This window comes from Engystomops pustulosus, chromosome 5 (assembly GCF_040894005.1).
Source record: "Engystomops pustulosus chromosome 5, aEngPut4.maternal, whole genome shotgun sequence".
NCBI lineage: Eukaryota > Metazoa > Chordata > Amphibia > Anura > Leptodactylidae > Engystomops > Engystomops pustulosus.
The window spans coordinates 185,717,829-185,732,843 of NC_092415.1; the positions used below are offsets into that span (position 1 = coordinate 185,717,829).

Below are 15,015 nucleotides of genomic sequence, written 5' to 3' on the forward strand. Positions count from 1 at the left end.
ATAAATTAGAAAAAAAAAATATTTTCTAGAATGATGGCGACTTCTTCCATGCCGTATCATCTTTATGCATTTTCTTATCATTTTGCCGAGTCTCTCATCTTGTACGAGGGATGATACGCCAATAAAATGTACAGGCGTATACATATTTTATCAGACATCGACACAAAGAAGATTCTTTGTTATGCCCCGTGGTGAAGCAGTTAACCATTTGGTAGGAGTGCGCCGATACCCCAGGGAAACGGCGCTCTGTATATTGCTAATGAGCGTCTCTGTGCATGCCAGCTTCTAAAGAAAATGGATGGTTGCGAGCTGAAGACAGATCCCTATGAGGCCTGTCAATGGTGAGCAAGCTGCGCTGCCACTGTGTTTCCTTGTGGGAGAACTCAAAGGCAAATGTAGAAGTGTAGACAAGTATAAGAGAAGTGAGCGTGGATGGGAAGGGGGTGTCACGTAGCTCATGAAGAATATTAACCTCAAAAGAAGTACAAAGAAATCCAAAGTAGAACAGTTACTCCTTCTACTCCTTTCAAGAAACTCGCTATGGGGAGAAGTTACCAAATCTGTGTCCTCTCCAGGCTTATCAGATGACATGCTATAGGAAATTATAATGGAGGGATCTGTATGCATTAAAGCCTGTTCTTTCCATTATGTTGCGTTCTTACCTAGTGTCTGCTGCCTTCACTTGACCTTTTGTCTTATACCTGTTTATGCAGGTTATAACTGAATGTGCAGGTTGATCGAGACGCCTGTAGTGGATTAAAATATGGACGGTTTGGGTAACAACCTGTGGTCAAAGGCTTCCAAGTGTTTCTCCAGTCCTGAAGTCCACTACAATGGTGCCTGCTCTTGTTACACATGTACACAAGAGCCATTCCAGCACCCTAAAGGTCCACCATTAAAACTTCATAACTAAAAGCTGGCAGATGGGACGCCCCCTTTCTTCTTTTTTAAAAAGTTTTGGTTTTGTTCCCATATGTAGGCAGTAAGTGTTTAACTTTTGGTTTCTGGAGTCAAGTAGGTAGTCCTACTCTGTGATTGGCAGATAATTGTGCACCTTTTCAAGGTACATAATCTTCAGGAGCGCTGAGTCCTTGCATTTTTTCTTAGTTTGGCTATAGTCTGGTTTTCTGAGGCTTGCTCTCTACCTAGACCTGAATCCTTGTCTCATTGTGGTACTCCACCATTTCCGAAGAACCATTCATGTCAAAGGTTCCCTAGCTTGGCCATACTGTAGGGAATCAGTAGGTACATTGGACCCTATTTCTAGTGAGCGGGTAGTGGTTGTACATTTGAGTGCTGTTTTGCACCTAAGATTAAGATACATTAAGTCATACATAAGTCAGTAACCAAGCTGTAAATTCTGGGTCCCTTGCTAAATTCTAGTTCGAGAACTTTACAAACCGTTGGTATAGTAAAGAGTTAAATTCCTTTTCCAATAGTTACTATAGAAGGTAGGAAGAGCTTCTTCTATTTGTGTTCCCAACTGATGAGAAGTTACTGTACCTAGAATACGTTGATAAAATCTCACCTAACCCTACATTGACCCAAAATTACTTTCTTGTGTCCAAAACCATCGGAGTAGGCGACTCTAATGCCTTAAGTCAAAGGTCATCCAAGCTGCCATTATGTCTCAATCCCGACGTGTCAGGCGTCAGGTTATGGAAACGTTGAACAACTGTTGAGAAATTGATTTGTTAGCCGGCCTCATTGTCGATGTAAGCATGGCTCGGCTGAGTTAAGTGATTCTGCTGGACACCGATTCCTGAGGTCTTGCACTTTGTTCTACAGTTCTTAGGAAACCATAATATTTCCAGCTCGGCAGTAACAACAGATGGAACATTTTCTATTTATTCCAGTCTGTAAAACCTCCGTGTACAGGAATAAGAGTGAATTAATATAGAAAGTCTCTGGCTGCTCTTCCTTCATTGAAATACGAAGTGTGGAGATCAATAGCAGCTGCTTATTTTTTTTGCGCTGAGCCATTGACAGGCGTTGAGTAAGAGTGATGAGCTCCATCGGGGCCGGTGCTACTCTCCCCAAGAGCCAAATGAGTCTCAGACGGTGCGGTACCAAGATCGGAATTACTGAGAAAAGTATCACACACACAAATGTGCTCTTGACAGTCGTTTTGCATTAGGGAAACATGATAAGCAGATGTTTCTCAACATAATTGCCCCCAGCAAGGGTCTAGCCCTATAACCACCGCCATGTAATATAGCACAAAGGGGAACGCATGCCCATTATGTATTATATACATTACAATTATCGGCGTCGGGGAACAACCTGCACTTAGTCACTCTCGCTGCACTGAAATGCTCACATAAAATAATCTGCCAATTCTCTGTTTTCTCTTTACGTCCTGCAGATAGTTTAATACATAGTAAATTAGCAGACATCAGACCAAATGAGAGGCTTGGGGATACTGACCTTGCCTGTCCTCCATCTCAATATTTTGTTAATTTCCTTGCCATCAAGGCGTTGTGTGCAGTTAATTGCCAACAACAACTTAATTGTCCTTTTATTTCATTGGAATCATACCTTGGAAATTAGTTGTGCCTCGAGCAACTTGTTTAAAATTGCACTTATTCTGGAGAACGTATATCCAATTTTAGATTGAAATAAAATATTGACCATGGTTTGCTGCACCTGGGAAGAGAGCAAGATATTTATAGGCGTTTTGAAATGAAGAGAAGACGCCAATGGGGTCCAGAGGCAAAGTCATAATTTGAGTAAGGGAAGAGGTTGTGGTTGCACTCAGTTGAGTCTCTTTCCAATACAATGAGATCAGATCTTTGAAAGGTTTGTTGTAATTGGGGACCCGGTTCTGATTTTGCATTGGGGAACCAGCAGCCTCATGCTACCCTTCTGTTCGCAAGTAATGATTTGCACCTCCGTTCAATGAGCTCTAATACAGGATAGAGCCTAAGGCACGATTTTTGAAAGTCACACATAACCACCTTTTATTCGAGATGGTGATACAGTTTCAGTTTCAAACAAATGTTAATTTGTCGTTAGTGATATATCAAGCTGTCGGACTGCTTAGAGGAAATCTACCATCAAAATAGGGCAGCAAGGTGGCTGAGTGGGTAGCACTTCTGCCTTGCAGCGCTGGAGTCCTGGGTTCAAGTCCCACCCCGGGCAACATCTGCAAAGAGTTTGTATGTTCTCTCCGTGTTTGTGTGGGTTTCCTCCGGTTTCCTCCCACACTCTAAAACATACTGGTAGGTCTATTAGATTGTGAGCCCCATTGGGGATAGGGACCAATTCGGCAAGTTCTGTGCAGCGCTGCGTAATCTGTGTGCGCTATATAAATAAAGGAATTATTATTATTATTAAAATCCAGCATGATAGACTAATTACTCATAGATCCAGGCATGTTGACTGTGGTAGTCTTCTTATATTCTTGATCCATTGCCTCCTTCATTCAGAATAGACTTTTTAAATTATGCTAATGAGCCTGAAGGGCTACTGGGGCAGTTCCCAGAGCCCCTCTGTGCTACATCTTCACAAGCTGTTACAATGTTTGAGGAGCACCACCTCCGCCCGTTGTTTGCTGAAACTTCCTGTGCTGCAGTGTTATTACTGTACATTAGGCAGCAAAAGAGGGGAGTGCTGAGCGGGGAAGGGGGGGGGGGGCGGTGTAACATTGGGTGGCACTGGCTTAGACTTGGCCCAGTTTTTTGCACCCTGAAGCTATTTTTTCCGTATGGTTTATTCGTAAATGGACAGAATTATGGAAAACCTGAAAGACTAACACAAAATGAAATCTTTTTGATGCAACAGAACAATAAAAGAATAAAGAAAATCTGTCACAAAAGATGCAAAAGCCCAAAATGGAGTGGTAAAATGATAATAAATCTGCCCCTATATACCGTCCTGTATGGAATTCGGCCCCATATGGTCGTGTACTCCTATTAGGTCCCAGCCTCTTACCTGCTTAAATCTGTTTTTGTTCCCAAATGTCTCATTAGATTTGCATCCGTAAGTTTTAGCTTCAGATATCTGCATCATCATCCACTTTGTGCACTATTTTACATTTTAATGCTCTTCTCGGTTTTGTATTGTTTGCTGTTTTGTTATAATGTGATGTTCAGAGACTGCTGAGGTGCACATGGAAATACAAGAAGATCCACAAAGGTTCACTTTTTAAGTCCCTCTCTGGTCATTTAGGCCGTCATGATGTATGGTTGTTACTGTAAAGCTTCTCATTTATTCTGCTTTGTGTTTGTTTGTTTTTTTACTGCTGCAAACACTAAATTACCATGTTCTCACGTCATGGACCCAACACTTAAATTGTCCATGTACAGGCTGATTCACTCACAATGTCTGTCAACTATTGGGCCAAGATTGAAAATTCTGACTTATTTCGACCACCAGAAATGATTGTTGTATAAGTTAAAGCTTCTAGGTCCCAAGACACAGTCTTGACCACATCTTGCCATGAGCCATTGTTGGTCTGGATCTGGCTTGGCTTGTTGGATCCACCAGATTTTTGTTGAGCCCCACCATTCCTCATCCCCACCAATCTGGGTTGTCTTCTGCTAGACGTCTAGGGTCCTTTACTATGTAAGCGCCTGAGCCCACCAGATCATCTCCTGGATCTCTGATAGGCCCATCCAATCCTATGTGCTGTTTACATTACTGTCCATTGTTACTTGCATATTCATGATTTATCCTTTGGTTGTGTCATCAGCTCTGTTGAGGACCTTGTCCTGACACCCCCACGATTAGCTGATTTTGGGACCAGCACAATTGGATGAGCTCTTCAACTTTTTACCACATACCAGACAGAGCTCCACACATTGTATAGTGGCTGTGCCCAGGATTGCAGAAGACCCGTAAGACTGGTGGACATACCACCTATAATTGGTATGACCTTGTCAGGATCTCCACTGGTAACCCCCAATCTCTTAGTAGCACCTTCCAGCGCGGCACCAATGCTTCTATTGGTGGTTAGATCCCAATGGAGAATTGTGTAGGTAAAGGAGTCCAATTTATTTTTATATGTATAGTCACCCAATTCGGATTTCTGTATGATGGCCCCTATCCTAATTCATGCAGGTGTAAGGGAGGGGGGGGATCTTGTATATTTCCCCTGAGTCCATGTTATTAAATTAAGTCACTTTTACCCTCCAGGAAGATAAAATTGATAGAATAAGCATTTCCTTGACTTGTATGGATAGCGCACAAATATGGAGAGTGCAAAATTGAGGTTAGTGTCCCTTTTAAGATAATAAGAGATAGTTGCACTCTGGCAGCGCATTAAGGGCGAGATGCATGAAATATGGGGAGGGGATGTCAGACGGGAGATACAGATTTACTCGCCGGTCTAGTGGTATCCATATTTCATCTAATTGCATCAGGGACATTTTATTGAATTAGGCCGCAGTGAGTGATGGATGTTTAACCCCCTCTGTGCTGGAGCTCTGGGTCATCCGCGATACACAGGAACGTCCTCCCCCGGCTGCACATGTTTTGCTTCTGCTTTATGGTTATTAAAACGGCAGCTGTGAAATTACAATAAAATCCAGCGGCCGGCTAATAAATTACTCTCGCTTCTTTATTTTTTTATTTTTTCTCCCCCCCATTTCTTTCATTCATAACCAATTTAACACTATGGGACTTTTTATGTCTTAATCAGTTTTTGTTTTTCTTCATTAATCAACTAATGGATGTTTCTTCAATAGCTCGCTATCCTAATGAAATCCGTAGGTAATTTGGCAGGCTACAATGATCTCATCAGTAACGCAGCAAGTTTAGCCCATTTAACAGATTAAATTGGGATTTTATTTGGTTTTGTTGCGCTGAAAATTCAGCACATTTGGAAAGAAGGGAGTCTTTAACCTCGCTGGTGCCATACACTATAGAGCCTTGTTGTGATTCTGTTGGGGTGTAGACGCTACCACCAATCGAAGGCACAATTACTGCTTTCTATGCCCCCCCATCGTTTTATATATGTCTGGCCCATTTACATCGCTGGAACAAGATTATACCTTGTCCTGAACTCCTCTTGTGTCAAGATGCAAGAAATGTTTTCACTTTTTGTTCCTTTTATACTAAATGGATAAGTTTTGTCTCCACAACGTTCCAAAATTCCCAATAGATACATCTATAGACTCGTGCACTTTATGATACATAGGCGGAGTTGTAATAAACTCAATTTGGGCAAGATTTATCATACATTTCTGAGGTAAAACTGTTCTAGTTTCTCCCACACTAAATGCTGGTCCTTGTGTATGGTAGTCGCCCATAAAACTTAAACGGTGGTCCTCCACGATGTAATATCGGTTTCTGAGTTGACCATCGGAAGTTGAGAACGTAAAGTCATTATTGGGTTACAACCCCCAAACTTCATCTCCTCATTCCAAAAATGCAGATTAACTCGTGTCTTTGTTTTATAAAGTCAGAGAACTTCTGGAAGCCCCTTTCTATGATCAGCTCTTCTTCAGGATTGTACTGCAGATGGTATTCCAGAGAGACCACCTGGGCCCCAAGTAGTAACCCTCCTGTCACAGGTAGAGGACAGTACATGACATGTAGTAGTGCAGTGAGGCGCAATTTAGATTAGTGAATCGTTACAGGTACTGAGCCTTAGCCGGTGACATGCCATGTGGATGTGATGGATCTGCGTGGTACATGCACTGTAGTCATAGTTATAATGAGCTTCAACCTGTGACACTCCATGTTGTTGTGATGGACCTTCCTGTAAATGGTGCGGTGCAAATTTTAAAAAGTCCCAAATAAAGTCTTTTTACTAATAATAATTTTTGTTTATATAGCGCTAACAAATTCTGCAGCGCTTTACAAATCATAGGGGACGTATACAAATAGATCCAACTTGCAAAAATGATTTACCAACTTTTAATGACTTTTTCCCCCCAGCAGAGCCATGTACATCCCCTGTACCGAACATTACCGGTTCCTAATGACTATTAAGTTGACCCTTCAACAGAATACTTTCACCCACCACCACTCATGTGACAACACATGTGACAACTTACTAAGTCGCATCCTATAAGATGTATCGTGTCTGTGCCGCACATCTGCACAAAATGCCAAACTTTGCATCAAGTACCCAAAACTTTATTATAGAACTTTATTTCTATAGCGCCATCATATTACATAGCGCTGTACAGATACTGGGGTACATTCACAAGTAAAATCGGACATAACGGAGTAATAACTTGCTCAGAAGTAACAATAAGAATGAGGGCCTTGCTCACAAGAGCTTACAATCTAGGATTATCCTGTGCAGCTGAGTGGCGAGGATGATCCCCGTAGAATCCCCCCGCACAGGTTGTATGCACAGGATACATAATCCAGCAGTTACACATAGCTATGAGTAAGCGGAGTCACTTGCTCGGCAGACACTTGTTGTCACTTTCTCATTCGCAGACCAGTGTTAGAATTCCGCTTCTTCTTGACAGGTTTGGCAAACATCGAAAAGATGACAAGATTGACCACAGGGGATCATGGAAAATGAAAATGCAAGAAGCCCACCCCTCAGAAGATGACAGGATGCGAATGAGGCAAGAACAGGAGAGGTAGAAACTTCCACCGCTGCTTAATTAGCATCTTCTCTAACCAGGCAGCATGCCCGCCTTGTGTCACCCTGCAAGCTACTGACATAACCTTTATACAAGCACCCAGACTCTGGAAATATCACTTTGTTTGCTTCCTGTGTATTTTAACTAGTTGCTTATGTGTCCCCTTCACAAGCAGTGCATGATGTGCAAGAGATGTTCAGCGCCGGTCTGCAGTACCGCCTGTGAGCAGCAGATGGCAGTGTAGAGCACCACTGTGTTTTTGTGCAGATTGTTCTAATTCTCTAGTAACGTGTTATCTACACAATTTTTTTTTCCACTTTTTCGGTTATATTTTGGTTTGTGTTTTAGAATGGTGCAGTATTTTGTTCTTCAATATTTAGTGATTTTGTTGATTTTTTTTTTTTTTTAAGAAATATTGCATGCAAGCAAGCTCGTAACCTTGTTTAAAATAATTAATTTACAAGAGTTTTTATTTATTTTATTTTTTTTTACACCTGTGTGCATGCTTTTTAAATTTCTGTGCCCACACATACACATTTCATAGCCTCTGCCTTATCTGTTATATGAGATCAGTAGAGATGAGCGGACCCAAAAGAGTTTTGGCAGCTCCGACTCAGGCTACATTCACACTGACGTATGAAAATGTCCGTATCCGTACCGTTTTTTTTTACGGGTTACATACGGCCATATTAATTTCAATGGACAATACGTCTAACCATTTATATTGCCATTTTTGACGCTGTATAGTACCGTACCGTATACTAGCCGTATAAAAATATAGAGCATGTCCTATTTTCTCCCGTATTTCAGTTCTGGATGCCCTAGAAGTCTATGGGGACGTATAAAATACGGGTCACATACGTGCTGCATACGGATGAAAAACGTCACGTATATATGGGCTCATACGGCCCGTAAATACGGGGCTGGAGAAATCATACGGTCGTGTGAATGTAGCCTAAGGCTATATTCACACTGCCGTGGCCCGCCCGTACCGTAGCGGGCAACGGCAGTGTACGGGGAGAGGAGGAGGAGGTGATGGCGCACGGCGCCGTATTACTGGTAAATATAGGACAGGTCCTATCTTTTTCCCGGGTACGGAGCGGTACAGTGCCGCACGTGTGCTGCACCGTACCGCTCCCGTAGGGCGCCGTGCGCCCATTGCCGTCTATGGAGGACGTATATCGGCCGTATATACGTCCTCCATACGGTCGTGTGAATGTAGCCTTACCCTGTATTTGATCTTACAGCTTTGTGCCCCTAGCAATCAGACATGTCTATGATTGGCCATTTGTGTTCACCTGGTGTCCACTTGGACAATTGCAGCCACTCGTATTTGCACGGGGACTGATTGGCTGCTCTGCTGTCCATCAAGCAACAGAGGCAGAGCTGAATGCTGAACCTAAAGTTTGTGCTCCTCTCTAGCCAACAGCTATTCCTCTTTGCCTCGTCCTTGCACATGCACACTGGGCTGTGAGTGAATGCTGAGAGAGAGAGAGCATCCACCGCCACACACCTCCTGTCACAGATCATATGTAGTGGATACATATATTATGTATGGTAAATTGTGTAAATCAACTTTGATGTGAGCAATAATCATCTCTTACAGTCTGTCAAAGATGGGAAACGCTCAGAGTAACTGAGAAGGGAACAGTTTCTCTCGATCCAAACCGCCCAAATTTATACTCGGGATAGCCCGTTCTGTAACACAAGACAGAAATGTGTAATAAGGAAACTACTCCATTACTCATAAGATCACTTGGTAATAATGAGTTGTAGTAGTTTTTATTGTACTGAGAGTCTGTAAAGTCTGCACACACATAACACATATGACACTCCTTACCTGATGCAAAGTTATCGAGGATAGCGTGAAGCAATCCAATAAAGTGTAATGTTTCAGTCTAATCGAAGACCTTTCTCGGACACAAATTACAAAGGCAAACTGGTGAAAAGTAGCTTGCAGGACGGCAATGAAAATCAAAATCCATCATGATAAACCAGGGGCATTACTCATAGATCCAGGCATCATGACTCCTGTAATCTTCTTATATGTGTTATCCATCACCTCCTTCCTTCTAAAATCAACTTTTTAGATTGTGATAATGAGCTAGAAGAGCCCCTCCGTTATGTAGCTTCACAAGGCGTTACACTGTGCAGAAGGATCCACACTGTGTGCTCACTGCTGCTGAGATTACAGGAAGTGCAGGGAGGGCAGGGTAAAACTGAGATGTGTAACAACTTGTGACCACAGAGGGCTTTTATAACACCCCCAGGAGCCTTTCTTACTCATTAGCATAATTTTAAAAGGCCATGGATATCAAATATCTTTAAGAAGATTACCACGGTCTCGGTGTCTGGATCTATGTGTACGTGTCCCTTGGTTATCCATGCTTCACTTTGAGGGTAGATTTCCTTTAACATGTACTGCCTATCTACAGTACCAGTACCAAGTTTTTTGGGAGAGTAGAGGGGTCCCTTCTGTTAGCTCTCAGTTCTGCAGTTTAAGGACCTTCGAAGGTCCTGCAAGTGCTCTTGTATATATTTGTGTTGAGGGCCAGCTCATGTAAATGAGGATTCAGGACTGTAGGTTCCTTAATATTAGTAGCTTTATCCCGGCAGAGTGGGATCTGTGCAGGGGGTGGTGGTCTTTGGGCCCGGCTCCATAAATAATGCCTTACAGATGCCAGGAAAGTGGTGTCGGGAAACCGGTTTTGTATTAACACCGTCCCTACCAAGCGAGGCTGAAGAGCATTGAAATCAGGAAGTGTTAATAAACCCGCTGGTATTTCTTCTCAATTAGCCGTACGAGCCTGGTGCAATGTCCGGGGTGTGTAGTTGCCAAAGTAAAGTTATATTTAATTTGATTTTAATTGCGGAGAAGAGATCCGTCCTGTGTTCCCTACCGTATACCGCTGCGTGGTATTGCTTCATTTACACCATGAATAGAGCCCCCCCCCCATCTATTGTCCACGGATAACTTAGTTCCCGCTATCCTGAAGTTCATTTAGGATTGTCCATTTACTGCATATTTCCTTCTCCGCCAAGCCTTATTTCTTTAATGATGTAATACTTCTGGGAAATGGGTCGGCAATAATGAATTTACAGCGCGCAGCAGCATCAAACAAAAATCTTGTAAGGCCGGAGGGGGAAAAAAAAAAAAGCAAATGGTCCATTAAAATGAAAATCAATTAAGTCTACAAATTTTATCGAGAAAACACCATACCTCATCCTTCTCATAATAATAATGATGATAGGCTTACCAGAGACTCCTGCCTCCCGCGCCTTAATATCTGCTCCTATTGATTGAGGACAGGGCAAACATATTCATGATGGTGCTGGATAGCATTGATTGAATAAAAGGGCTTTTTCATGTATCCATATTTATTATTTGCAGCCGGTCAGGCTCCCATCGGAGAGAGATCCGGGCAATCCTATGCTCAGAACTGAAAACATTTGCTCAACTTTTCCAACTTCAGAAACTCCCAAATACCCGGAGCCTGTCCCATCTTGGAACTAGGGCAACTTACCTTGTAGAACTACCTTGCCCTGATACGGTTGTATCCCCCTCCCCCTAGGACTCTGGTAGCTGATTTTTACTTTTTGCATATGCCCTCCACAGCCTAATGAACTTAAAGGAACTTTTTCATGAGATTTTTACCCCCAAAACTACTATTCTCCTCTGGTTTGGTATGAAATGTACTTCCTTGAATACCCTCCTTTATGTGAAATCTCATCGGTTTCCTATGAAAACATTCCCACATAAGTCATGTGAAAATGAGCAGAGAAGAGTCATATTTTGCCTGAGATGAGTCGCGTATCGAGGCTGCATGTGACTGTCACCTTAGGTGCCCCTAACTTCAGTTTTATAGTATCTAGAAACATAAAAAGCACAGAAAAAAATAGGGATCTTGTCTTTCAGATCAAGACTGTCTGTAGATGACAGAACCACAAACCTATTGCAATCTAAAAGATGAGATTCTTCTCTTTAATATTTGAATCACCTTATATCATTACTCTACCAGCACTGTGGTTAGCACTACAGCCTTGCAGCGCTGGGGTCCTGGGTTCAAGTCCCATCCAGGTCATCATTTGCAAATAGTTTGTATGTTCTCTTCGTTTTTGCATGGGTTTCCTCTGGTTCCTCCGGTTTCCTCCCACTATCCAAAACATACTGGTAGGTTGATTAGATTGTGAGCCCCATGGCGACAGGGACTGCTCTGGCAAGCTTTTGGCGCTATTTAAAGCAATTATTATGTTTCATTTGCTATAGTTTTTTATGAAGTTTAGTACTGAGCTCTGTACTTTTCTTCTCTTAAGTTGCAGGAGGTTACCTATAAAGTTGTATAGCGCATCTATAGTTTCTGTTTTTGTGTTTCTGTTGTCTGATTACATCACCTTGTATATTCTCTTATGTTAAAACCTTAGCCTTGGGTTTTACACGGAGATCCATAAAGCTGCCTGCTTGGCTGACCTTGCATCTCTTTGGCACTATTGAATTCAGATGGCACGTATGTTTCCAGGGATAAGCGGCAAGATTTCTCATCTTTCATATTCGAGAATGGACAGATGGTGTAAAAAGCCTGTCTCCAGCTACCGCGAAAATAGAGAGCGTTTTGTCTCCTCCGTCGGCCCACTTTTTGAGCAGATTAAGATGTATGAGCAATCTGATCTTACTCATTTCTCTTAACCCTGTTATCAGATACTTTTGGATTGAGAAAACATTTTAAAAATTATTTACTTTTTTGTGGGTATGAACTGTCAGTCTCAGATATTTTGAGCAGTTTCTTTTCACTAGTTGATGTATTCGGTAGCTATTCCGTACTCATGTATGTGCCCTTACAAATGCACCGCAAATTTACCGTAAGTTACAGGTTTTATTAATGGGGCTTCTTCGATTTGGACAATTCCAGCTTCATTGAATGGTTACTTCACATGGACTTGGGTTTAGGGTCCCATACATATCCCTCTGACATTTCCACATTAGAGAAAGCTTTTTGTAAAGTTGACGTGTTTCCTCTGTATACCATCACTGGTGCATGCTTTGTATGTTGGGCGACCACACAATGAAGCGTAGTGCCGTTGGCTTTACCGGATGCACTCCACACATCCTGGAGAATCTCACCCATCCCGCGCCATCTTTGCAGCTAGTTTTTTCTGGGACCAGGTTTTCCACCTTCGTAATATTGACAACCAATACATAGGATAGATCCCATACTCTTGACCTCTATAGATTAATGAATGCTAGCTGCCCTCAGATATGGATTCCCCACAAAGAGTCAGAAGAACAGCTCTATTCTCTGTGCAGTGGCCAAAACGAGGAATTGCAGCTCATCTTCATTTCAAAAATGTGAGCTTCAGTATGACAACATGGACTGTAAGGAGAGAAAGTAGTGATGCTTTAGACTTTGTTCTTTTTGTTTATTCCATTACCTACGTTTTGGACCCCAATCGGTCCGATAGTGCTGATCTTTCCTATGGGTAAGTCATGAATATAGCCTTAGCTTAAAAACCCTTACTCATAAGAGATGATGGTGCAGAATAGAGTATCCCTTTTCTAATAAAGAAGGGGTATATGATGATAGGAGATGGCTTTTAGATTGGTGGGGTTCTAACTTATTCAACGGCAAAAGATGCATGAGATTGGGGATTCTCATTCCCTACTTGTCTAGTCGTCTTTAGGGTCCCCCTGGAATTATATGGAGCATGACCGACACCATATCTTGGCATCACTTGGCTATTTACCCTCTATACAGGTTGTCTCCTTCCAGCGTCAGTCTATTGTTATTTCCATTCAGGAATAATGCTAGACGTGGTTATTAAAGGGGTGTGTTTCTCGTTGCTGTGAAATGTCTTCCTGGCCTCTGGCACTGAAAGAGAAGAGGCCAATTCCTAATCACAGTGTGTTGTAATGAATCCATTTGTGCGATGCAGTAATTAAAATGATCTAGCACTGAACATTCCCAGGGGCCTCAATTGTACAACACCCCTGGGGAAAAGACGACTTCCCCCATATGTCAGCTGGCACCGTGCGTTTCCTCGTTCTGTCCTGCTCCTTGGGTGCTAGGAGCTGTTCTCTAATGAATAGAAATGTAACAAGCAGCGCTGGAAAAAAAAAAATGAACTGTGCCGTTTCTTGATCTCGGAGCTTCATCCATTTTAATTAGAAGAAAGGCGAGTGAGCGGCGTGACAAGTGTCTAGAATTAAAATCATTAATTTGTGTCAAGCTGAAAAGAGACCGCTAATGTGGGTTTAGTGACAGCGGGGAAGGAATTAGCCTTATTATTGCATCTGTATCATATTTCTGCCTTGTACCTTGCAACTTCTACTTTTTACCATTTTCGAGGTCGATCTTTTTGTTTGTTGCTCGAAGAATGAGAAGGTTTCCCCGATGACCAGCAATTTTTTATTGGCCCCGACAAGAGCAATGTCTGCCAACGCCTGCTATGTTGGTTACACTTATAACTCATCATCCAACCTTTTCACAATATTTTACATATCCCACACTGCTACTTTTGTAGCTTTTGATTTTATGTTTAATCAAAGGGGTTTTCCCACGAATCAACAGGATAGGGCCTAACTTGCTGATTGGTGGGGGTCTCAGTGATGAGACCCCCACAGATCACTAAAACCAGGGGTCCGATGGTTTCCTTAGTCAGACCCGTTGTCGCTCTGGGAGAGTAATGGAGCAGATGGCCACGCATGACCGCTCTGCTCCATTCATATCTATGGAGATGACGGAAATGAGGGCCTAACTTCGATTTCTGTGAAAACCCCTTTAATGGTGGTCTACCAGGTACCAGATCACACCACAAGTCAAAACGGTATAGTGTAGGGCACATTATTCCTTACATATATTTCTTGTTTCTCAGAGAACTTTCATTTTAACTTGATCTTTGTTCACATGAGCTTCTCTTTGCACCAGGGGTTTGTTGGCACATAATAGCAAGTAGAAAAAGGTGATGTTCAGAAAATGAGTACAGCAGCAAGTGCACCCCTTCCATGGAAAAAAGTTTTTTTTGCACAAATAAAAAAAAAAAAACTTAACAATCGCAAAGTACATGGAAAAACCAAGTGTCCGAAACAATGCCGATGTTAATAGTCGAATGATTTAGAAGAAAAGAAAGTAGACTTCCTCATTTCATTTAAGGCTCAGTTCATATCTCTGTTAGGTCTTTAGTTATTTGAATCAGTTATTGTGAGCCAAAAGGTCAAACACATAAAGCAGGTGCAAGTCTTTCCAGAGACTTTACAGGAGTATGGTATGGAGATGGAGGGCATGACCAATCTACCTTCCAGGACCTTATTAAAAGTTTTCATGACTACAAATTTAAATACAAAGAGCTTTTCCCATGAAAGAAAGTTCTCAAATTTTAATCCCCTAGTGATGTTTACACAAAGCTCATTTTTAACCCCCTTACTTTACAATTTTACTTAGTTTTATTGCAGTTTTAGCGCCAATCAGTGATGATC

General features: G+C 42.1%; 1 protein-coding gene across 17 annotated transcripts in view; it reads left to right on the forward strand.

Moving 5' to 3' along the window:
- The window catches only part of PARD3 (par-3 family cell polarity regulator), a 420,270-nt gene that overhangs the window by 278,973 nt on the left and 126,282 nt on the right, over nt 1-15,015 (forward strand). For 13 of the 17 annotated variants that reach the window (XM_072154020.1, XM_072154024.1, XM_072154025.1 and 10 more), the window contains one exon: nt 7,428-7,544. The exons of the other annotated variants lie outside the window; for them this stretch is intronic. In XM_072154020.1, the coding sequence (XP_072010121.1) occupies nt 7,428-7,544 (117 nt within the window). The remainder of the gene's footprint in view (nt 1-7,427; nt 7,545-15,015) is intronic. 17 annotated transcript variants of the gene reach the window in all.